Genomic DNA, 27898 nt, shown 5'->3' with positions numbered 1-27898 from the left:
CTATTCTATATCGCTGTGCTTAGACGTAAAATTGTATTCTTTGAAAAAAATCATGAAATCAAATTAAGTTGGTCGTAAACTACCGACATAAATAAGGGAAGGAACGTTCTGCTAGCAATAATAAAAATGACCAAGTCGTTAAGCCAGCCGTACGAGAGATTTTTATGGAGCCCAATAGTACTTTACTTGTGTAAATACAACAAATAAGTCATCTCAACTATTCATATGGGAGACATACATACACAAACTTGAGAAATAGTATCGTATTTCACGATAAATGTGCAAGAAACTTTCATTTGATACGATTATTTATTGAAAAACTTACGTTGTAGAAGTCGGACAATTCTTTCTCTATTACGTCGCCTTCGCCAACTTGAACCATTGATGATGTAGTAGTCGGTTTCGTCAGCTCAGATGTATCTATAAAAAAACAATTTTCATAATTTTATTCAATGCAGTGTGGTAGTATTGTACAATTGAGGGGTATTGTTGAAAAACTGGATAATCCAAAAAATGTAATATTTTGAGTTAACAACTTTATGGACTAAAGAAGATTTTTCTTTAAATATGTGGTTCAATCATTTTAATTAAAACATAATATATTAGTACATAGATAGCAATAATACAAGAAAAGATAAAAGCGAAACAGACGATACACAATGAACGCTCTGAAGCCAGAAGCGAATTCGAGCGTTCTCCTTGAATGCATTCAATGAGATTTTTTGTTATCAATCAGTCAGAACGAGACGTGAAATGTAATCGACGCGAAGACTGATATTCAAATTTGAAGTAAAAAAGTGACTCGTTTCCTATGAATAATAGAGCCGTTGCCCGGAATAATGTTGTATCCAACAAAATTATCAATGTTGAGTTATTGATGGAATAATGTTGGGTATATTTTTATGCATCGTTTAAGGTAGGTTGTATGGCAAATAAAAAATATTTAGGCTTGTGGCAGCATTTTAAAGTTATTGGTTTGTGGACGAACGTTGTATAATATGTTATTGTCAAAATGACGTCATTATAATTCACTTGAATAAAGGAAGAAAACGGACATCTAATGTTTTAAACTGGAAAAATATCAAAACTAGGAAGCTGAAGGATGTAAGAAAAGAGTATTTATCCAGAAAAAATATTATTAAGCCTGCAATTGACCCATCGAAACAGTTTTATGGAATAATGTTGAATACCATTTGACAGTTCTGTTGATCTCATGAATAAAATTATTACGTTTGACATATTATTAATATGTCGAACGTTAATCAATTGTATTCAATTGATTTATCCATATTGTTATTGGAAATGTTGTTTGATAATAATGCTGGCATTGTAGTAATCTATATATTGTAACTTAATCTAATACCATTTCAATTTTTTTAATCGTTCCTAGTTCTATTTTGCAAGGTCGCGTTTGTGCCAAAAAAATTGAATCTGGGATGTGTTTTCGATTTTAATATCAAGACAGATATTCAATTCAGGTTATTGAATCACAATGGACAAAGTCATCATCTCATCTCATGTATTGAGAGTCGAATGTCGGACGCTATGTTCAGAAAGCAGACGATGATAATTCTAAGCTCAAAGACCTCAATGACATATGTGAATTCATGTTAGATGAGCATGCTGCCTTTTATAAGGCAGTATTGGTTGAAGCAGAGTAAATAAAATACATTTTGCGGAATATACAAAATTTTTCCAATAATATACTATATTTTTTTGTAATAAATTCAAATTTAATTGCCTTTTTCACCACTTTACATTTAAAACTGTTAATAATTGTATGTTTATTGTATTAAAATGTAACAAAACATAACTGGTTATTTTTTTCCATTTTTCTCAAAACAAGAATATTGTTAGATACATCGTTATTCCGGGCAAGGGCTCAATTTGAAAATATCTTAAGTATTATAAACCTACTAGAAAAAAAATCTTTGATAAAACTACGACACTCGGCACAATTCGAACCCACATACACTAGCGCATCCGCGCCAATCTGCTTCACTAAATGACTTACGTGCATCCTTATTATGATTACATTATCTAGCAGAATATAATATATTATCTCAAGTGCTTAAAAATTGTATTACTATTAATTGGTAAAATCAAATTCAATTATCTCAGAAATTAAATTAGATAGACATCACCATTTTTAATCTTTTCTTAAATATCTGATCATTTGAAAAAATGTTAGTATTTTTTTTAAAGAACCGTTCAAAGTTAAAATAATTACAAGATAAAAATATTTTTTTATATACCACGTTTTAAAAATTTTCTGTTGAATCATATAAGCTTGACAATTCTATGTATTAATAATTTAGGACGAATAAGGCAATTGTCAATAAATCATTTTTTTGCTATTTTGCAACAAACAAACAAATATAGAATACTGAAATGTCATTTTGATTTCCATAGTAACGTATGTATATAATAATAATTTAGTTGCTAGGACCACCCCCTTAGCATCCAATAATAGTGGATTAGATTACGGATTTCTTCCGAAATAACTTTTCATACAAAACAGAATTAACTGAAAATTCAATTCTACATAAATATGGCTAAAAGTATTAAAAAAATGCATTGACATCGTGTTCTGATAATATATTCTGAAAGTTTCATATATCTAGCTAGTCGAGAAGTTAGTTAAAAATCGATTGCAAGATTTATACTGCATAAACAACCACTGGACAATTAAGAATACAAGCTAAGAAAAACGTGGTAAAAAATATATTGTCATTATGTAGGAGGCGCATGTGAATCAAATTTGGAGTCTCTGGGTATATGTAAAATAGACAATAAAAAGTTTAAATCACACAATATACTATATTATTATGTATAGAGAGGCCCATTTACATTAAAATATAATATATTATAATCCTACAGAATAATTATACCGAGAATTAGATTAATTTTGGCTGTATCGCAAAAAACTCGTGTGGGAATTTTATGAACATGTTTTTTTCTTCGCAAAAGTTTATGTCATATAATATACGAGTTCCCTGCTATTTGTCGACTAACAGTAAAGAAAAAACTCAGTCCCCTTCGTAATACGCGCGTCGTTTGAAATTTATTTTACATTTTTTATATTTTTTCTGCTAAAAACTTCATAAAAGTATCCTAAAAAATGTTATGAATATTAAGCATCCCGGATTGCGAATATTTATGATGTCTTTACATCGTTTCTGTTGCGTAACTCGTGCATACTGTTTTTTTTTTATTTCACTTCCCTTTCCGTTTAATATATTTTTGTAAACAGAATTATGGGGGTCATATTTAAATTAATTACCCACGGGCTTAGTAAGATTATAAAAAATGCAAAAAATTACTTAGACAGTTTCTGTTGTAACGCGGGAGTCTAGGAATATGATTTATTATTTTGAATACAAACAACTGTGTAACTGAATATATATATATACAAAAAAAACATAAAAAAAACAATATTACCCATTTTTATATATTGTAAAACTACTGAAATTACTATAACTTATATTTATTTTTCGGTTGAAATTTGATTCGTTACAACGTTTTTATTAGCTCGTAGTCTTGTTTGTCCGGTAGTTGTTTGTCAAGTACAAATCTTGCAATCGATTTTTAACTAACTTCTCGACTAGCTAGACGTTTGAAACTTTTAGAATATATCAGAACACGATGCCAATGGATGCTTTTAATACTTTTAGCCATCTTTAAGTATAATTGAAATCATTTTCAGTTAATTCTGTTTTGTATGAAAAGTTATTTCGACACCGTTATTGGTTGCTAGGGGTCTGGGGTCCTAGCAACTTAATTATTAATATACGTGCGTTACTATGGAAATCAATATGACATGTCAAGTACACATTTTTTTGATTGTTTAAGCTAGTCAAGTCAAGTTTATATGGTTTAACAGAAAATTTAAAAACGTTGTATATAAAAGTTCTTTTTATCTTGTAATTATTATATATTTATTTTTGTGATATTAAGGTAAATTTAACGTTGTATTACAATATATTTTAAATATTTGCCTTGATTTATCTGTAACGCACGAGAGAAAATATAATATTTATGTGAATGTGTAAGAGAGAGCAAGACAGGTGAAATTAAAAGCACATATCAACGCAAATTCTAAATTTGAAAAATAATCTAATAGGAAAATAAATGGTACGATACTTTCATAATTATTCACAAGTGCGTGCAGTGCAGGATGTACTAGCATTTCGTTTTATTTGTGACTGACGGAGAGGTATTGAATAAATAGACATATTATAATATCTGAAAACGTTAATTTGCAAAACAATAAATGCTTATTTTAAAATGAAGAGATTTCGGGAGTGGACAAAGCAAATTGAAAGTGTAAAAAAATCAATAACAGTGTCATTTAATGTTTAACGTGTATAATAAATAATCAATAACAAAAAATAGAAAGCGTAAGCCTAAGCGAAGCGTCAATTTTTGACAAGTTTGAGTTCAGCCATGGTGTGATCGGTAAAGGCAGGAGACTTTACAAAGACCTCGCAAGGCTGATGCAGCAGCTCATAGACAAATAATCATAAATAAATAAACTCAAAGCAGTAAGGTGAGAAAAAACATAGTAAATCTATGAAAAGGAGAGATAGGGATAAAATGTAAGCCATATACAAGAATTGACATTGCCATCTGGTAATTTTCTATTGGTACAATATCACCTTCAATATTCAATTTCTGAGTTTTTTTTGATGTGATTTAAATGTTGGCACAACAATCTTCTTTATATAGCAAGTACAAATTAAAAAAAGAAAAAATACAGAAATTCCTAACCGATTTTTTTAAATAATCTATTTTTATGTACTATTCCTCTTATAAAACGGCATTCCTTAGTTTTTTGATGATTTATAATGAGAAAACCATTAGATAGTTTTACTAAAGATTATAACAAAACAATGCGATCCAACTGTTTTTACAGCAGATTTATTATTATTATTATATGAATACCTATTATATTGTTTTAAATACATTGTATTTACTATTTTTTTTATTAAGTATTAAATATTAAATGCAAAATACAAATTAAGAATTTTTTTTTTGACCATGTCTGATCCTGAAAAGATCATATGGGCCACCACAGAGTGGAGGTTTGTATTGACAGATTTTGTTTTTTATATTAGTTATATAGTTAGTTATATTAGTTTTATTTTTAGTTAATGTTAGATTCTTTATTATAGAATACATATTTTTGAAATTTTGAATTCTGTCGAATTTGAAGAATCTCGCTCAGATAAAATCATAGGTAAAAGAAAAATAATTCGCATGATTCATAGATGAGTTTATAGTTGAAAGGCTAGAGTACTCCGCCGTAAAGTGAAAGGTGTGAGTTCGAGTCGCACTCGGTCAAACCAATTCCTAAGATTTATGCTACCAGGTTTTTTTTACAGAAGAGTATGAGCAAACAGTACCTACTCGTACATAGTAATGTACACCCAAAGGCTCTGAGTAATGAAGGCCCAAAATTATTCAAAATTTGATATTTTTACTCATTGTATAATACTATTTGAATGGTTGACAATATATTAAGTAATTAAGTCAGTTATCTACAAACAAGATTTTTTTTGTACACCGTACCAAAGTACATAATATGTACGTCAGTAACGAAGAAAGCCTGTTGCAAGGAGATAGGCTATAGCTAACCAGAATATAATATATATCCTGTTTATATTATATTTATTGATTGAAAGGCTTTACCGAAAAGTAGAATTTATATACTGGGAATGGGACAACTGGACACCAGAACAATTGGACGCCGCACTGTCGAATGAAATAAATAGACTTCATTATAATTTTATACATAAAGTAAACGGGAGACGTTAAATATGAATACTAATATTCAATGTATATTTTAAAAGTATCCGTAATTATTCAGGAACGTTCATTTATTTTCGAATTTTATTCGATTACGTGGCACCCAGTTGTCCCGGCGCCGAATCGTCCTAGGCCATACACACTGGATTTTTAAAACAAATATATGTATTGCCGTTTTATTGTTTTTATTATACCTTAATATAAGTAGTTATTGCCTTATAAAAGTCTGCCCAGGTCTGATGTAAAAGTTAACTCGAAAATAAAGTGTAATCCTGATTACGTTATGCTAACCTACAAGACAGTAACTACAACTCATGCACAATATCGTCGTACGCTTTCAGAATTACATCGGTCTTAAACGCAAAGGCGAGGCCATTACAATGACATTTCGATGCTAACACGAAGCTGGAATTGCTTCAATGTAAGCTTAGACTGCCATTACGTGACGTTCAGCATGCTTACAATGCACTAAACACGCTTTGTGCAACTACAATAATATAAGCAAATTGTTTTAGAAATTATGATGTTATGTCTTGTCTCAATTATGCGAGCTTTCCCTTTTTTATCCCAATACGAATACCAACGGAAATAATTGAATTATCATTAGTGTTAGTTAGTGTATTTTTATTTAAAATATTATGTACGATTTTAGAAAACAAAAAAAAAACTGTGAACAAAAAGAAAACCCCTTGCAAAATATTTTGATAATTAATAATTTTTTTTTAGTTCAGTATGAAATAGTTGGTTGGGCTGATTATGATCCCAATCCCATCCTTAAATACGCAACAATATGCAACACCTACCATCCTTATCATTATTGTCATTCAGGCACTTAACAATCACGGGTCATCAGCAGACAGACTACAAGATGGCCGTTGTTTAAGCAAGAGCTTAATACGAGTCTCCGTACGAGCTCAGTAAATCAGAACATCAATTCAAGACGTGTTACCGGCGCACTTTGTCTGATCATTCATATAAACGTCATCATCATTCATATTAACCCAAGTGTATCAGTGACAGTGACACTCCAAAACTATGATCAAACCGGGACCAGTTTCAGCGTGTGCCAGTCTTCTCAACATCAAAGGTCAGTGCCTGGCATCCTGTCTTAATCGCCCCCCCCCTAGATCCGGAACCCACAAGCATCCTTCAAAATTAAAGTCCACAATGGCTCAACCAATAGTATTTCCATAGAATTCAGAATGTTTATTAATTAATTTAATTAAGTTATAATAGTATGTCTAAAGAATATAAACGAATCGTCAAAATTGTGTTTTTCATTACCAAAAAGTTTATGCTAAACTTTGAAAGCTCGTTACAAAATTAGTTTCTTTATAGAAAATTTCGCCAACATCGCCGTGAAAAGTTCAAAGTTTATTTTTATCATACAAAATTTTCTGGAGCTCACCTTTACAATTGTAAAGATAAAAGCTCATTTCCCTTCAAAGTTTATAGGTACATAATTTCGTTATTTTTACCATTCTTTCACATGCATTGGGTGAATAGCATCATGTTTATCCACGAATATTTTAATTATATACAAGTACGATTGAATTATTATTATATATTATAATATTATACTAATTTTATGTAGCATAATAAGATATAATACGTTATATTTTATCATAATAGATGGCTTACATGCTATCATTAAATTGGTTATAATTCTAGTGATTTTCAGCTTTCAATTTTATAAATATATATTTTATCATTTTCATACATTGTTTTCATATTATTCATTATTTTTTAGAGTAGGCAGCTTTCCTCAAAAGTTCAGCGCTGACGCTTTTCAGAGGTTTTTTTATTATTTTAATTTTATTTATGATTTATTTGTTTCTTTGTTAAACACCACAACATGTCACAAAGCCCAATAACAGTGGAAAAACTCACAGGCTTGAGGAATTTACATATTAGATTATGTAAATATATTTTAAAAACACTGAGGTCGAACCCGGAGCTCCCGGATGGAAGCCAATAGCCTTACGCACTGCACCACGAGAGCCGTCAAAAAACTTCAGCTGAAAAATACCATACGCGGACAAAACCAGTAACGAATGAAGTAAGTTTGAATATAGTAATATGAATATTGAAAATACCTACATAATTTTGAGAATACTTCAGTTATATAAATACTTACTAGAAAAAATCTTTTGAAATACGACACCCGACGGAGCTGAACCTTTAACCACTGGATCGCGCTAATGTACTCAACTAATTAAGTTACTAAGGCATCCTACTTAATTACAATTAATTTTACTAGTAATTCTTACATGGAAGTTCTCAATAATTGCATAAATGTTGGCTATCGGTTCTTGTATTTTAAATCAAGGTATGAATTCGGTACCTTCTCTAATTACTAACTGACGCCCGGATGAATCCAAATTTTAGTTACAACATATTTTTTGCACTTGCTAGTAATTTAATGAACCATGTATATTTTTTATTATATATATTTAACATTTTCTTGAAATCTTTTGAATTATTCGTTGAATTAAAGAAATGGTTTATTAATTAATATGGGTATCGCAAATAAAGTTTTACAAAATCCAGTTTCACAAAAAGACATCTTTTTTTTAATAGTTTAAGGAAAATGGTATTAGGTACTATAAAGATTATAGACTAGAAAATACATAAAATGATAGACAATATAAGATAATCCTCGGAGAAGATCAAATACGCAGTAAAATTTTATTGTACTATGTAAGCCTAAGTGATATAGTTAAGGCCTATACCAATTTCAAAGATACATAAATATTATACAGCATTGGTCATTTATATAAATGTATTTACTTCCTTATATTCCCTAGAATATATAAAATCAATTATTCTATATAAATTACGTCCGTTATATAGTAAAGGGTTATTAATACAGAACAGATTAATAAAAAGAATTCCAATAAGCTATATACCAATACACTACATTTTGTCTCAGGATTTTTTATGTGCGAGGATCCTACGAAATTAATCACACGTTATAGACTTCAATAATTATATCAATATTGAATTTCTAACCAAAATCTCATTTAGACGTGGTCCCAATATTTAAGCTCGATTTGATATAAATATAAAAAATATTAAAACTATGTATTAGTCAAAAATATTTAAGAGGAAAAATTGAAAACTTCATTAGATAAATTTTAATAATAAATATGACCATACAATATGACATATTCACATTTTATAACAATTATTGTAAGTTTATCTTTGACTTGTTTTCAGATAGATATTTATTTATAATTAATATAGTTGAAATTGTAAATATTTAAAAAAAAAAAAATGTCTCAAATTGTAAGCTTCGTATTTTTCCGCTAGGTGCCCCTGATAGGTAGTAGCATCGCCCTTAAATAAATAAAGTATATCAATCTACGCTACTAGTAAGCAAAAGTGAAAATATATATTTATACCACCCACGCTCTCCCTCAATTTTTTTTTGAGCTACAAGTGTTTAATTTTAGTTTTAGAATATAAATGAGCTTAGAGTTAGTCGTTCTAAAGATAGGTTCATAGCCCAAAATAGCTGTCTATATAAATAGGACAATTATATAGAAGAATTAACAAATAACTTTGTTTTAATCCAATATAATAATATGAATTTCAAAAACAGAGTGAAGATGCCGAAAGGCAAAACTTATATTACTTAAAGTGAATTTTTCATAATCGTAGAAAAATATCATATTATATTTTTAATTATAATTAATTTATTATTACATTGATGAATGATTTTCTCTTGAAATAAATTAATATTAAATTATTTTAAAGGGTGCTTTAAATTTATAGTACTGATTAATTATACAAAAACCATCCAATCTACGAACACCAAAATTACTTTTATACGCAAAACTGTTTGCTTTGTGTACACCGATAATAATTATAGGTACGAAAAACGTTTGATTTTCGAACACTGATAATCAAATTTACGTTGGTATGGAAGCGTTTGAATTTGGAATACTAATAATTATATAGAAGACCGTTTGATTTTGGAACGCTAATAATTACGTTGGGGATGGTTTGATTTTTAGAACACGGATAATAAATGCGATCCAAAAGGGGACGGACTTCAAAGGGGCGATGTTATCCGGGGCCGGTTATCAATTAAGAAACGCGGGAGGACTGAGAGATTGGGCAAAACAACTCGGCGATGTTTATTTCAATTAATAACATCAAAGTTTTGCCAAATTAAAATGATAATTCAAAATTATCAAAGTGTAGCTGGCGAAAACTTTGCCCTGGGAGCCGGCTAAACTTCCCTCGCAAAAGGCATAAATTTTCAACAAAATGAGATAGACTATCAGGGACGCATACACAGACATATGTTTATAAAATAAATTAAATCAATATTCCATCATATCATTGTTACATAGAAAGTCACTATTGATAAACCATGGCATATTAACTATAGCCATGACCTACTTGTTACGTTATTTAGTTTTTACAAAATGGTTGAGGAAGGACATATTTTTCTGGCATTGTAGTCACTTTGGAATGGTGTTAAGCGCAACCCACATTGAAGTGCATGCCCCGGTGCATGTCGTCTACTTTCACATGGTCGCGGTTACAATTTAGTCTATGGTTTCGTTATTTTGTAGAATATTTTGAACGTGCACCATCTCGTTAATTCACTGAATAATGAAACTGATGAAGAGTGCCTACTATAATGTAGTAGTAATTTGAATTATTATTCATTATTCATGCTAATTTCAATTAAATATTATAATAGTTTCTATGCGTGCGTACGTTAAAATTACGTTTTAGAACTCAACTAGCAGATAAAAGACAATATTCTCATAGAAAATACATAGTGCCAACCGCTAAAAACAAAAAAAATCGTAATTTTGACATGACATTCGAAAAGCTCAGGCATGTGGAATATGATAAAAACGTTCAAAACGTCATGCAGATGCCGATGCAGTGTAGTTCAACGTGAAGTGTCCTCATTCCTTTTTTAATGATTACGGCAGATTTTGCCAACTGACAATCTTCGTTTAAAGGTTTAAAATTTGCTACGGGATGGGAGCATCAGTCTGATAACATTTTAAACACCAAAAACAACGACATTACACACTTTTTTACCTGTAGCCGCAGCTCGTGATAGTAGGCGACATGCGCCGTGACATGCACCTCAATTTGGGTGCGCTTTAGTGTCATATTCATGCACTGATGTAACAATAATCTTGCAATCGTACCGTGTTTTGCAATAATTAATATACGTCCATTTAGTTTGGTTCCTAGTCCATACAAATGTAGCGTAACTTGGTATTGTCAAAGGTCAAAGGTTTTTTTGACTGGATCTGACCCACTCTGGCAAAAAACGACGTCATCTTGGTTAAATGGCGGCTAAAAATGTTTTTTTGTAATATTCTAATATCCGTGACATGATCGGTTAGTTTGACAAAAAAGTGTATTCTAAATATTAATATTATATCTGCTAAGTTTAATGTTTTTACCACAATTTGAGAAAATAATGTTAGAATTGAGCTGTTTTCTTATATTCTTAATAAGTCGGACACAGCTCATAGACAAGTCGCTAGGCAACTTGTACACACAGACCTGAGACTATTTATCACACAAAGGCAAGAAAACTACGTAAAATGAAAGGATGAGTCGGAGTAGGATTCACAGAGGTAGACAAAAATATAAGTTATACTTCTTTTGGCGTGTTTGAGATATCAGATCAGAGTGTATTTATTTATGATAACACATATTTTTTTTTTCACACGAAAAAAAAAACTTACTCGATTGCATTCGAACCACCGATTGTTCGGTTATCAGCCCGAACGCACTACCTTTACGCCACAATATGATACTGCAATCGTGACGATTATGCGGTATAATAATATAGTTAAGAATTGTTCCGTTGCCTAGGCAGCGAATTTATTATTGTCGTAAATTTGCAATTCCTTACGTATACAAACTATTAATCGTCAGAGTGACAGTTGGTACTCTAAAAATAAAAACAACGAAAAACCATTATATAATTTACTAATATAAGTTAATGTGCATAGAAATAAACCAACGGCGTTCCAATAAGCGGCCTTTCTTCTTGTGTGTGTAATTTAACAAGATAATTAAGAGCTTATCAAAGAATCTAGTTTATCACAAGTTTTGTTTTTGTTTTATTACGCCAAAGAAGTATAACTTCTAACGCGCGTACATAAGTACACGTACCGATTTTTTTCTTCTTTTGTTCTTTCCTCGTTAAAATATTTCTACACCCACAAAAGATATCGCTAACATTCAACTTGTCAGCGTGACGTTGTATATGCAGTTTAATTATTGTTGCTTTTCGTTAAACGTGATAGTTTATAATCTTTGAGGTTGACACTTTATTAAAAGCATTGTAAAGATTTATTTGTTATGTTGCTGTGAGTCAGTTATAAAATCGTTTATATTGATAGTTGAACTACACCGTTGTTTGACAAAAACACTCTAAAAATCTTTCGTTGTATAGGCGCCAATTACTGCTGAGCGCGAAATTTTCACAATTATTTGAATACAAAGACAGACACACACAATTAAGATCAAAAAGACAAATGAACATCGCACTAGTTTGCTGACTTTCTTTTGTTATAAAATGATAAATAGTAATGCGCATGTCCTCTGGATGACATCATAAGGGATCATAATCGACAAAGCTATGTTATCAAAAGAAAATAACAATGAATATATTATAATCAATTATTATGTGTCATAATTAACGGGTAATTAGGTAATAATAATTGTTTTTCTACTGCATTCAAATATGATTATCTTAAATAAGTGTTGAAGCAAATTGTAAAATAATGGAATAATTACTATTATCAAGTAACTCAGTTCAGATTAGTTATCGGCGTATACCACTGGCGTAGGGTTGAGGTAGGCTGTCAAGATCCGAAATAAATAGTGCACACTAAACTTTGTAAGTAAAAGGTAATTGTATTTATTGAACTTTGACTACAAATTGCAAACAGTGTTGGTTATTTTTAAATTCAATTAAACCCTGCGTAAACCAAGTCATAGTAGATGAAAGTAAAAAAAAATCGTATATAAAATATTTAAAATTATACCATTAAATTATAAGTACGTGATTTTTGATGTTTTATAGATAGAAGAATATTTTGTATCTTTGTTGGTTTGGTTTAGGCAAGGCTTAATGAATTAAGAAAAACTAACCAACACCATCTGTAATATGACCAACGAAAACAAATATAACAGTATAACTGAAAAAAATGTTTACTATTTTTATCAGATCGCCTATAATATACCAAAAAGTATTATGGTTTGACTTTGGCAGAGTTTAATTGATTTTGAAAAACTAACCAAGACTATCTGTAAATTTTAGTCATAGCTCAACGATACGTTTGAAAATATTTAGAGTGCACTATTTATGTCAGATTTTAATAGCTTACTTCCACCCTTCGCCACTGGTGTATACCCTGTATCTTAAATTTATTATTGAGTAATGTATCACCAACTTAATAATTATAAGCAAGTAAGGTATATTATAAACTGATGTAGGTAATGTTCGGGATTTATTGTGACAACTTTCCATTTTTGTTTGATTTTCAATTCATATTTTTCGTTGGTAAAAAAAAGTTTTAAATAACTTTTTTAAATATTGGTAGTCCCATTTTGATTAAAAAAAAAATAACTTGGAGATGATTCTAAAATCCACGAGCTACATATCTATTATCAAACCAAGCAAGGGCTATTCTAAAAGGGCATAATATTGTGTCAGCTAAGAACAGAATATTAAATTCTTCTAACATTTATTACCAGATATGGAGACACTTAATCTTTTTTCTCAGCTCAAATTTTGGGATTTACAGTACTTATAAATAACGGCCTAACAACACATTAAAAAAATATATTTTATCAGTTATCCACTGTTACTGTAGAAATAAGGTATATATCGCTTGGTGATTTTTATCATTTTAAACTTACCCAACTCCACAAAAATTATATAGTTTAAAAAAAAAACATTATGGCGCCATCAAATAGGTTATTTGCATTAAACACAGCATCATGAAATATCACATCTGTCCTGCAACGAGGAATCATGAAGACCGCAGAGCTATGAGTGATATTGGTGGGAACATGATAATTTATATTTGCCAGTATAGACTGATTGTAAATAAACCCACGAAGAAGTAAAAAGAAATGCTTTAAAAGACCGATCACTCGTCGGGTGGATTTATAGCATACCCAGAAGAAAACGATTTGGAAAATTATTTTTATTATCATTATCATAAGAAAAGAATGCTTATGTCATTAAGTAGAGAAATCATAGAAATCTATTGTAGACTCTATCGCCATATGATTATGTATACCTATCGAATAGTTTCCTTTTATTCAGCCATTCAAATTATTTTAATAATACATATAATTTAAACATATAATTTTAATTAATAAGCAGTCAAATGAGCACAGATTTTGTATCATTACAAGGACCCCTTATTATATTGTTTGTATAATATGATTTTGCAAATTCTACTAGATAAAATCGCATAATTGGAGTGGCACAAAAAGCCTAAGTAAATTTTAAATAACCGCCAAAAGGATAACAATTAAGGCACGTGACCCTAGTTTCCGGGAAAATTCACAAGGGGTAAAAATTAGACCCTACGATACCCTTACCTTTTCCCGAGGGTCCTTTTTGTCGTGCACCTGAAAAACAGAATGGCTACACAGGTATTTGATATCGCAGTTTCGAAGTTAATTAGAACGGGATAGAGCACACACAGCAATGACTACTTTTTATTAGTTATATAAAGGTATAGAAAACACTACACACTATGGAGGTATTATGCTCAATATATAAACAAAAATGATTTTTTTTAATTGAAGATAAATACACAGAGTGGCCCATAAGTATTTATTTTTAAATATTTTTATTATATTATATTTTATTTGGATGTATCTAACATTCCACAAAACGTATGTAAAACGTGTTAATTAAAACAATTAATGTTATAAATAATACGCTGCGAATCTTCCAAAAGGTAGACTACCTCCCCCAACCCCTAGCGGCATCTAGTGTAGACCCTCAAGACAGCGGGTGCCTTACCTTTTTGAATTTCCATACTAATCCGCTGCCTCAGATTCCCGAACGACTCTTACTGGTTTATTCCGCTAAATGACGATAAGTTTTTCTTGTAGAGGAAATCAAGATTGATACAAGGATTATTTAGCAAATTAAAAGTCATTTTTTAGAAAACAACATGTAGGAGAAGGGCAAATTGTTTTGACGTTGAGGCTACGTTGAAATCACTTTGGAACAGTGTTAATATCATTTTAAATTAACAAACCCAACACATAAAATATTCAACTACACTGCAAGAAAAATTTAATACCATTCTACATATTATATTAAATTTTATTAATGAAGATTGATTTAGCATACAAATATACTACTATGAAACTTATTACAAAAATTCGATAACAGGGATTAGTAATTGACTTTCTTTGAGTTTTCTTAGCGTATACTGTATAAATTACCCCGATACATTGATGCGATGTTAGATCACAACATAATATGTTATAAATGATCAACAATGTGCTGTACATCTTTACTGTAATAAGCAACCGATATCGGTCAATTGAGTTTTCGTGTCGCAAATCCGCTCTGGACATTTTTATAACCTCTTTTTTTATTTTCTTTGCATTCTATTACTAATTACATTCCTTACGAATTTGCGTATTTTCTGTCATCACTATTTTATGTTAGTAAAAATTTTAAAAGCGTACCTCATCATTGTGTTTGTTTCATTAATATTTAAATATGTATCTATAGAGTAAAAAAAATTGATGCGCAATTTATGGGCCATTCTGTATGTTTATATGAATATAAGTGTTTTTGCTTAGATAATCTTTCATTCATTCAAGGTACAGGTAGCTATACAATCTAAAAATATGTATATTAGTTACATAAATATTAAACTATTCAGAAACATACATTTACATAAAAATGAGCTTGAACTTTTAACCTGTATCCATTGGACTCCGGACAATTTATTTACCAATTAAGAAACCTACAAAATATTTGAAGTTTACTAGAAACTATACGGCCGATGGTTTTTTGTATAAAAAAAAATATTTAGGTATATTGGCAACAATCTGTTGTGATTTTGAATCAGGTCTTGATTCCAATGCAGTCCTTGTAATCCAATGCGCGAGGGAATCCAAATGCAGGCGTAATCGAATCCGGTGGATCCGGATGCGATTCCCTGTGAGGTTATAATACATTTATGGGATTATCTAAGCTTTCACTACATTACTATCATTGGGCCACATAGAGCGAGCTGGCAGGGCTTTAGCCTGTGGACCCGGGATAAGGGGAGACCCGGCGTGGCGGATCGTCTAGTTAAATGAGATAAACAAAAATTGTCTCCGATAGTAAAAAAAAAGTCACATGCGGTGCCTATTTTACTAAAATAGTATTTACATTTGAAACTGCGCGATTGCAATTTGATGTAATTGACATATTAAATTAAATGATAATGTACACAAAGAATTTTATTTCATAATTATTTTGAGTGTGTTTCCTGACTAATAAAAATGCTATTTATCCCATATGGAAAAGAGTCACATGCAGACAACTCAATAATTTATGAGGATTTATTTAGGTAAAGTTAGAAAGGGAATGTTTAGTGTATTCCATAATACACTTAACTTTACCTCCGTAACCTTGGGTTCCGTGGAACACCATTTAGGGAACACTACTGTAGAACATCACGCTGCGTTTAACCTTAGGTATCGGGGCCCGCCAAATACTTAGGCCTGCTCTAGGATAGAGGGCCATGGGCCCTGTTGTAGTAGTAAAAAAAGAACAACAAGAAATTTTATTATATTTTGTTTTACCATGCTTCAATTTTCTAATAACTTTTATTTATTTTTTGATATTACCATAATGTTAAGAAAAAATATTCAATAACAAATACTGCATTTTTAAATCATTAAATAAGTATTTTGTTATGTTCAAAATGAACATAACCAACATTTCATACCTCTGGCAACCCCGACGATGATCTATGGTAACGTCGATGGAGCAACGCGATTAATAACATATGTCGCTGTTAGAATTTCCGGCCGCAACGGACGTCGCGAGGTGCGAAAGAAGCAACGAGGCTTTTTGATTCTGTCTGTCATACAGTATAGTCGTGCTCAGCTTTGGTTTTACCAACATTTATAATGGACGTCACTTAAAGCAGCACGATTGCAGCCGCAGTGCTTGAGGCCTCTGTGTCGTTCCAAGTTTGGTATTTTAAAACTATTATTATTTGATTCACTTATCTTCCAATGTTTCTTTTAAAACTTAGCTGCTTGCCTTTATTATAGTATTTCCTTAATAACCTTTTAATGTAATATTCTTGTTTTTGCTATAATATAGTTTCGGTCAAGTACATAAATTGCTCTTTCATTTATTATTCCCCTTTTCTTCCTCACTGTTATAAAATTATTATCTTCCACGGTTTCAATATCGTGTGGCGCCCAGGTACATCTTTTAACCATAGATTGCACGTGCCTTCAGCCGTGCAATTCCTTTTTGTATTCTAATTTAATTTTTACAGTTGTCAGTTGCGAGGTTACGGAAGTAATTATTGTTCAGCTTGAAAAGGATGCACGTAACCCATGGCCTTTGCTTATGTCTCATGCTCAGCTCTTTAACTTTATACTATACTTTATTCCATCCAATCAAGAGACCACTTTCTCTTTTATTTTGTAGTTGTGACGATAAGGATCACAACTACAAAATATTAATATATCAATTTATAATACTATTATATTAGTGTTTACATTCGCTTATATATATCTCACAACTTCCCATATTTTAGTAGTAGGCATACTATTTAATTTAAGCATGGCCTAGTTTTATAATATGACCATGTGGATTGCTTAATATTTGATCCTCCTAACTTTCATACAGAAGCATCCAAGCGTTTCAGTTTTAAGTGGTCCTTCGAAGTTTCATGTTATCTTTATGCTTGAAAATAATCAAGCGAGGCACATACGTTATAATATTATAAGTTTTTAATATTTATGCTCACCTACATAACTTTAATGAAGTTTTATTAACATAATAATATAATGAAGACTTTTTATTATAATACACTTTTTTTATTGTATTATACATTGTTGAGGATTGTAATTCCTGTCAAAGCGTTCCGCTTTTACATTTTTATATAGCAGAAGCGAAGGGTGGAGGTAGGCTGTTAAGATCCGCCATAAATAGTGCACATTAAACTTTTTTACTCTTAGGTATTTGTTTTTATTGAACTAATACTACAATTTACAGATGGTGTTGGTTAGTTTTTAATCAATTAAACCCTGCCTAAATCAAACCATAATATAAATAATTTTGAAAAACACTTTCTGAGAGAGTATATTATAACCAATAGAAAAAATCTTTTTTGAAAAAAATAAGCCACCCCGACAGGGAATCGAACCCTGTATCTCCCGGGTTTACGCCCCACCCGTCGCATTTACCAATATGCTACGCAGTGACATACTAATTGCGACAAATTTTAACTATTGGTCAATATTAATACCAACTCATCAGCGCTCTTCCAAATCAAGCTACTTTGGCAATCGATTTTTGTTTCTTAAATCGAAGTAGATACCTATTACTTCGATTACTAACCGACGTCGTGGATTTCTCCAATATTTTTTATGACGTAACTTACTTAAACTTGCTAATAATATAATAAAATAATAATTTTCTATTGGTTATAATATACTCTCTCAGTAGGTGTTTTTCTAAATTATGTATGTTCAATAATTAGAATGATACATTCTTAAATCTTATGAATTATTTGTTGAATAAAAGAAATAGTTAATTACAAACCATAATAGTTTTGGTATACTTTGGGCGATACGACAAAATTGTGCACACTTTTTAATTCATACTTATTTGTTTTTGTTGTATGTATTAAGAATACATATTATTGTTGTTTTTATTTAATAAAACGCAATTTTGTAGTACTTATTCCACTTTTAATCAATAGATTAGGACGGGTTTCGTCCGCCTCAGAGGGACATTTTAAGAGTTGAAAATGTCCCTCTGAGGCGGATGAAACCGGTCCTAATCTTTTGATTAAAAGTGAAATAAGTACTACAAAAAAATGCGTTTTATTAAATAAAAACCTCAATACAATGCAGTTCCACCATGAATTGACAGTTAACAAAATAAAAGAATACATATTACACAATATATTGTTTGTTCATTTTTTTAAAATTTTACTATTATCTATTTTGGCTTGGTTTTCACAAGGTTTAATTAATTAAAAAAAAACTAACCAATACCATCATAACATAAATAGGTACGTATAATTGACAATGTTTAGTGTACACTTTGCCACTATACAATAATATATTATATATATATATATGACAACACTCACTCAAAGTTGATGACAAACCGATGTCAGTATAGCTACATGCGCACTTATAAATATCATATATTTATTCATTCGAATACCCGTTACTGTAATGTCACCTTATGTTACCCATACCATTAAACTGAAAATATTTCAGTTAAAAGTTAACACTTCTGCAACTTCATAATATTTCGGGTATTCATAGAAACATCAATATTAGATACATCTAATTAAAATTCAAAGTGGATAGAATTATCATGTAAATACATAATTGCTTGACGTCAATCAGATTTTATTTACCTGCGATACATTAATATTAATCTACATTAAATCAGAGCTTCGCATTCTATTACGAACAATAAAGATAATATATCTAAAACTGTCTCAGTAAAATTATTGAGTAGGGGTCTAGGACGATTTGGCACCGGACAACTGGATGCCATGGAATTCGAAAATAAATAGACGTTAGGTACTTATAGGTACTTTAAAAAAGTATATTCAATATTATTATTTATATTTAAATGATTATATTAAGATTTAATAGTTGGTGAGAATGTAAATATGCAGACGTAAACAATGATTTAATCGTGCATATGTTTAAGTTCCAACGAAAAAAGAGTTTTTTATTTTATATAAAGCCTTAGGCATGGTAATTTTCAATCTGCGATAAAGAATACATTATGTTAAGAATAAAATGAATTCAAACTACTAAGTATTAGATAGAAACTGATTAAAATACCTCGTCTACGTTCTGTATACGTGTCTACAACAGTGCGGCGTCCAATTGTCCGGAGGCCAGTCGTCCCATTCCCATTGAGTAGTAAGGTAGGTCTTTTTACGCGTCGTCTTTTCAACGAATTTTTGAACGCAGTAATCAATCAAACAAAATACAGTGTAATATAATACTGCAGAGCCGTGCAAAGCCCATAAGAGATGGCGAGGAGAATGAAAATTTAATTAGATTTTAAAAAGTTTACTGACGATCTACTTTCCGAGATAACGAAAGGAAAGCATCTCACTACTCCAATACTAGGGTATGTGTGCGCTACACATTGTATATTCCACACGTCGTCTCACCGCTTCCGATGGGCTATCTCCACGTTATTCTTAACACGCATTAGCGCAATATAGAAAGCCGAAGAAAACTATTTTGATATATGTCATTTAAATTTCATTCTTTACTTAATGGTTTGACATAAGTTAACTAATTTGGTAAATAGATGTTAGATTTAAGGCCGTATGGATGAAATTACCAAATTCTTTATAAGCTATTTAACCGATTTTTAACCATATAGCATATAGCACTGTTTGTGACGTAAGAAACCTCACACCAACGTCACACGTCATTCAAAATGGTTGCTTCATCTGTCACTTTCAAATGTCATTGTAATAATGTATCTGGCATTACAATATGGAAAGATGAAAAGAATCGGAAGCATTCTGCATTCTTCAAAATATTTTGGTACCTACTTACCTAGTTAATTGTAAGATAACTGTAATAAACAAGGCAAAACTCTCAAATACACTGGTAACATCAATAGTGTCATACGGTGATTGGTATAAATGATAATATTATACATACAGAGATCATAACATATTTTTATCTGAATCCATTTTCATTTCTGTCATTTATTCTTATTCCGTTTTGACATCTCATAATAGAAGTGATTAAAGTGAAGTTAGTCATAATACAACTGTATTTATTGCCACGAAATGTAAATGTTTACTGGGAATACTCTATTCTTTCAAACAGTAGAATTATAAAATAAATGTGATAACATAACTGATAAATTATTTAAAGTTCATATTACTATTTATACATTTATAATTATTAAATTTATATGGTACCGTTCGCACACTTTCAGACACATTTACATTGTAAATTAATGGTCGGGGAATGAAATTTATAAGTATATAAAGTTTATAAGCTATAACACATTATGACGTCACATTGTGACGTCACTAAAAAATGGATTACATTAAATATGCATTAAATAATTTTGCACTCATGCATACAAATGAGCAGTATTTAGCCTATAAAGTATTTGGGAATCTAATGCATACGACCCTTACACAATAAATAACAAATCAAAGAGTCAACGACATAAGGTGGCGGGTAAGGATTAGTATTCGGGTCGTCTAGTCTATGTTATTGATCATAAATATTGAAAAAGTATACCGACGATTTACTTTCCGAGATAACAAAATAAAAACTTTCTCACTATTTCAACACTGGAATTTGTGTGCGCTAAACAGTACCTCATAAATTCTATACGTCGTCAGACCGCCTCCGACGGGCTATATCTAAATTTCATTCAATAGTTAACAGTTTGACATAAATTATCTTATTTGATAAAAATAGATGTTAGATTTATACAATAAACAACAAACCGAACTATCAATAAAGATATTATATTATTTAAATACTGTTTTAAAACAAACTCGCAATATCATTGTAATCATTAGTCGGGGTCGATCCAAGACTGCATAAAAGAGTTTCCTACCCCATTCCACACATTAGTTTTATCTTCTTACTTATTTTAGCAAAAAATAATAAGGGTATCAATTCTTTGTGCTTAGTGGTGGATCTGTGACCATTTATTTCTCTGTCAAAAACACCAAAACGTCAAATAATAAAGTGTAGTACTCAGTTGTTCTCTTTTAAGTGGGCAACGCAGTGCGCTGTTGTCAACTACAATTGCCTACCATACAACTTCAACGGATGCGCTCCCTGTCTTGGCTAGGGTTCTTCCTCTTATCTGAATATACAGGTACGCGGCGCATCTATAATGCTCGTCAAAGGCGAGAAGGCGGATGTCGGTGACTTTCATCTTATGCCGCTTCCTCGTCTTGATAGTGAAAAACTATTCACGAAGAAGCGGACTATTGGATGCGGCGTTAAAGACCTGACAAAAAATATTAGATGCCTCTATCAAAGGCAGGCATACGTTTGTTTTTTTTTCCAAATATCAAATGGCGAATGAAGATAACCGTTTTGATTCCAGATCATTACACCAGTCAATTCTTGAAGACTGGACATGATGGCTTCGCTGGCAGGCTCTTTGAGTGTTAAACATATAGGTTGCAAGCCAAATCCTCTGGGAATGTCCTAAAATATGTACGGAATGGGAAGAGCTACTCAAGTCGGTTCAACCAGCTGTTGAACCCATCGGACTTTACTCGGCATTTAAAAAATTATGGCGTCATACTTCCAACGTGAAGATCTCTTCACTTAGAATATTCGGCAGTGTTGTATTAGTTTTTGTTACTTACTACAGTTTTTAATATTGCCTCTACGTGCTCATATCTCCAATGGGTACTCTTAACCTAAAGTCTTGTTAATTCAGTCAACGCACATTGTTTGAGTTCATGGCGAGACTTGGGTAACTGCTCCTGAGACATTCCCAGTTAAAAAAAAAAATGATGCTTCACATACAAAAACATGATCCCGTGATACGCCCGATTAAGACCAGTTGTGGTTTGATGCAGTCATCAACTTCAATGTCAAAAACACCGTGTGACCATTAATTCGTCTACCGGATATCCATTCATTTAGAAAGTTATTTATATTCTATCACATTGTGTGCTCAGTCAGTAAATGCATCTAGATAGATAATCCATTCAAGGGATAAACGAAAAAATATCAAAATTATCGTTATTTATGCAGGCATCTATAATAAAGAAACGTGTTTCGCGGAAAATAACAGAAAATCCTTATTTAAATCAGGTACCGAATCCCATTAAAATTGTATACCTTCCAAGGAAAATGTCTACTTATGTAACAGTATTATTTTAACAATTAAATGCCCATTAAAAACCTTTCAATAAATCTATTTCATAATTTTAAAAATCTTCATTATCTTAAGGAATGATCACAATATAATAATATGATGGTTAGGCCAATTAGGGCGGCCTTAATACAACAAAAAAACCATACCCATCATGATCCTCGGCAGGCTGACTATTAACAGTCACTCATTCATCAACGGTGCGCTTATAAACACTTTCTTATAACCTAAACAATTCTGGACCATCAAGTGCCGCACACCAGCACATCTATTATATACACAAGACTGCAATAGGCCACAATCGGTAGCTATCGAGGGTAGTATTACAATAGTATTACATTTGTAACAATTACACTAAGTTAGCCGTCTAAACAGTCAAAACTGTCTGTCTTGCTCTAAAATTTAACACAGCCAATAGAGGTGCTGTTAAAACATAGCCCTTATTCTAACAATTACAATTTATTGTAATTGTTACAATAAGTGTTAACACTTCGATACAAAAGATGAAACACTACCCTTGATTGCTACCAATAAAGATCGTGCAACCAGGAGTGACAACCAGACCAGAGAGCCAGCCTCAACACAAATGTCAGTTCTTCTGGCATCATACACATAACCCCCCAGTATCCGAATCATTGCGTCACAATTTACAGTCCACTGAAAAGCGCAGCCAAATAATATTAACTTAGAACTATTTTTGTATGCGTATTAATAGTAATACTATTTCAATTTATTTTTACCAGCCACCGGAAGTCTTGTGGATGTTTTTTTCCTAATTTTATGACATATATGAAAATACATATATGAAGATTTTACTTTGAAAATAAATATAAATTTGTAATTTTCAAAATGCTACCTACGAAAATACGGGATGGTTTGTTTCGGTGGTGTGGAAACATTTTTGTACGTGTGCAGATTTGAATGGGTTCACATTTGCTCGCGTCGATTATCCGGAACCGTCCGGAATACTCTGGCAATTGCACACGCGTATTCAGAACAACGAGGTTCTTGAACCGGATTTTCCAAAAGCACACTTGAACTTTCAACGGATTACGAGTTATGCATGGTGAACTAAGGGATTTTCAGCTTAAAATTATGCAAAATGCATGAATAATTTAATGTATAAGAAACCAAATATACTTACTGAAGCCAGAATAACTGGTGAGTTTACTGTGTTTTAGATAGAAAATGGTAACATTATAATATTTTCAGTAAGTAAAAAACCATATTTTCTATCATATAGTCTCATAAAAATACCCGTTATAAATAATACTTGAAAAACAGCTTTTGTACCGAATGGGACTGGAACAACTTTCAATTTCTGAGTGAAAGCTCTCACATTTATAATATTAATACATACATACATAAATTGTCTCGAAGCGCTACAAAAGGGATTTCATAAGTACGTCAATTTTAAAGCTTACTGTTATGATTTATCTAATTCTATTTCGACCACTGCAACTTTTATGGCACCATCTTTGGAAAGTCGACGTTCTATATCTGATCAATATTTTCTTTTTAAAATTATCAATGGTTTTTTTGACTCGCCAAACCTACTCGAAAGGGTGGGTTTCCATTGTCCATCAAGATTTACGCGAAACCAAACTTTGTACCGTATCAGTCGTAGCGGTTCTAATTATGCACAAAACTCTTTTATTCGGCGCTCTTGTTTAAATTATAATATGTATTTCTCCACCGTTGATCCTTTTAATAACTCACCTGTTTCATTTAAACGCGCTATTTCCAAAATTTTATATAAATAGATATATATGTTACTTTTTTGTATATAATTTAATTATTCATTATTCTTCCTCATTTTTCTCATCCAATTTTCTTGTGTAATTTCTTTATATTTATGTTATTCTTAATCTCTATCTTGTTAGGCTTAACTATATTATAATGTATACATGGAAACGTTGCTGGTTGCAATAACTTTTCATTATTATATTTTAAATTTTTGTAATCAATATGTAACTATTTGTTTCCTTAATAATAAAAAAAAAAATACTATCGAGGGTACTTGATAAAAAAATATCCACATAAATCGATAGCATAATTAATGTTAAATTCTGATGCATTTAAGTTTTGTACTATTCCACTTGCGACTCGGGTTTTCCTTTATTTTATTGTTTAAGGGAGAATTAACTGTTTTCGTTGTCAGTGTGCATTATTCCATTGGTGAGAATGCATAGTGACTGAATATACCGAAACAGAGGGTCGGAGCGAACGTTTTTTGAGTTGCTCTGGGACTTACACTTGCTCGAGCTCCGCTTCAGGGTCTGCTTTGCTCCGGGTAAAACAATTTAATATGTATTATATCTATACAAATGTTAATAAAATAAAAAAATAAGTAGTTGTGAAATAAGGTTTATTTTCATTATCAGTTATATTTTAAAAAAACCGACAGCAAATCGTCTTTAATATCTACCTATTTTGTCAAAAAAGTGACCTTATTTATCACTCGGCACTTTTATTAGATTTTATGATGAAAATGTAATAATAAAAACAAAACATTCGGAGCAGTAGAGCTCTAAAAAGTTTCGGTGCTACAGGTAAAACCCCTTTGCTCCACTGCTCCGTGATCCTGCTCCGGCTCTACTCCAACGCTTTGTATCAAAAGACGAAACTTTTAATTCAAATCCCTTCAAGTTCCTTCTGTCGATATTATTAATTAAGACCAACTTTGAGGCATTTCAAAAATTTGCTGCATCATATGGAGGACGGAATAATTCCGATCCCTTCTTAGATTCATCACTTTCAACTCCTGACTCCTGTGTTTCGGCAGAGTTTCAGTAGACGGGAACAGAGGACACTTCGTGTCATTAAAGATAAATGACGGCAGAGCAAGTCAAGATTCTTTTTATTTTCTAAAACTCTTTCTTTAAGCACTTAGGTGCATGGTTGCTACATCAGTCTCGTGCAGCATCGCTTCGGGACAAGGAAATATGGCACTAAAATCTTTTCATTCTGACACGTTTATAGCGTCATGGAAGATGGCCGGGCACAAACCACGGCTGCATATACATGGAGGGTGGAGATGGGGAAACTCGAGTCATATTTGTTTGATTGTACATATATACTTTTTTTCAGTATTCAGTATTCACGCAGAATTCAGAAAGTAATTTTATTTAAATTCACGCATTTCAAGTACCCACTATCAACACGCGTTATGGAAAACTTTATCGTTTTGTTAACTGAATGTGCCTCCCCCCATGGCCATTTTTCTGGGAGTAAAAGAGAATGAGAAAAGGATTATGACGGCTAAAAGGTTGTGAACGGCCTGCCTAAATCTCTTGCGTCGTCAGTGGGACAAAACAACATAACACAACGAAGCGTTGTGCTTGTAGCCCATCCCCTCCCTGGGCCCCCCGGCACAATAAAACATAATAGTCAAAGGCACTTATCTCCAGAAAATAATCTGTCACGGGACACGCCCGGGACGGGAAGCTGGGATCCGCCGGACAACCTTTGGGACAGAGGTGTTTCAACGATGAATATTAAATTTTAAACCGTAATAAACCATAGTTTTAGCCACATAATTTGGACTATTATGTTTTTGGTATGGTTGAACTGGTAGCCATATATAAATTATTCTTTTATTTGTTGGTGCATTGAAAGATGGTAGTTTTCAAGTTTTGCGTATAATCGCCATTTTTGGCAGATCTTTTGAGATAATGATATTATTATGCACGTATTAACTTTGTGATTTTTGGATTTTTCAATTTACTTATCATAAAAAAATCATAGTTTGCTGTAATTCGTTACTTGTATTTATATAAAATATTTGACACTACATTGTAATTATAATGTGAATGAAAAAAAAAATCTTAGAATTATAATATATATTTAAAAAAAATAGGAATTGAAGATTCGAGATAATGCATTGAGGATTAAGCTATCAATCTGTTTATAAATCATTCTAATTAATGTGAACAACTACGCTATCTGATGTATTCAAATTCCGACAATAAAAGACTACCCATACATATAACATAAATCAAGGCAATGATGTTACTTATATCGGATATCATTTATTAATGGTTTCAGGAGTTATAAAAATCATATTTATGGCGTCATTGTACTGACGAAATTAAAAAATTATCTTTTTATTCAATATTGAATAATATAAAAAAAATAAAAAAAATTCCAAATAATATGCATGTTTCTGGTCTTTTTATAGACGTTATATTTTCAATAAAAAAAGAACATACATTCTCAATTACTGTGTAATAAAAATATTATATTTACATTGTCAATGATTAAGTTTCGGTATATGTCGAGAAATTTTTGAATTTGAACATGTCAATGTATGTAGACAGTAAAATCAATAAAATAATTGCATTCATTAAAAATGGATTCGATTTAAATGAATCTAAATTGTTTTCGATTTTGTATAGTTTTCAAAAAAAATATTTGTAAAATGGCGTGAGGTTTATTAATTAATCATTATTATTTGTGACCATTTTCAGTTTCAATTTCATATTATATTTAATGTAGGTACCTATATTATAATATTGAGTGTTTCACAAGCATAGTAAACCAAGTCCATTCTGGTTATTATTGAGGAAGCTAGGTTCGATCATAATAAATTTGAGTATTTCTTATTCTGTAAGACCTATTTTATATATTATATAAAGTAGGTCTTCCAAGGGGTTGTTCCAATTTGGATTCAGCTGTTAAAACTAAATTATTTTTATTAATAGGTTTTTTATTAGGACTTTAGTTTTTTCGTTTTAATGAGGACTATCTCCGTTGGTTTTGAAAGTAGAGAAAAATAAAATAAAATATTGCACTAATGATAAATTTCAGTACCTACCTACCTACTTACTCAAGTACAGAGTGTACTGAAAGTCACATAGCAACGGCTAATGGCTACTTTTCTTCATTATTTAAGCTTTTCATAACAGTATATAGTTTTTATGTTATCTTCTATACAGGTATGGAACATGA

At 31.2% G+C, this 27898-nt stretch overlaps 1 protein-coding gene across 1 annotated transcript in view; it reads right to left on the bottom strand.

Moving 5' to 3' along the window:
• The window catches only part of LOC147078941 (disks large homolog 1-like), a 250416-nt gene that overhangs the window by 111120 nt on the left and 111398 nt on the right, over positions 1-27898 (bottom strand). The window contains exon 2 of the mRNA XM_085955636.1: positions 326-420. Within this exon, the coding sequence (XP_085811762.1) occupies positions 326-420 (95 nt within the window). The remainder of the gene's footprint in view (positions 1-325; positions 421-27898) is intronic.

This window comes from Rhyacophila brunnea, unplaced genomic scaffold (genome assembly GCF_057557595.1).
Source record: "Rhyacophila brunnea isolate RB1 unplaced genomic scaffold, BYU_Rbru_1.0 scaffold_10, whole genome shotgun sequence".
NCBI classification, from domain to species: Eukaryota; Metazoa; Arthropoda; class Insecta; order Trichoptera; family Rhyacophilidae; genus Rhyacophila; species Rhyacophila brunnea.
The sequence above is the reverse complement of the archived record's forward strand: the minus strand, read 5'-3'. Positions and strand labels throughout refer to the sequence as shown.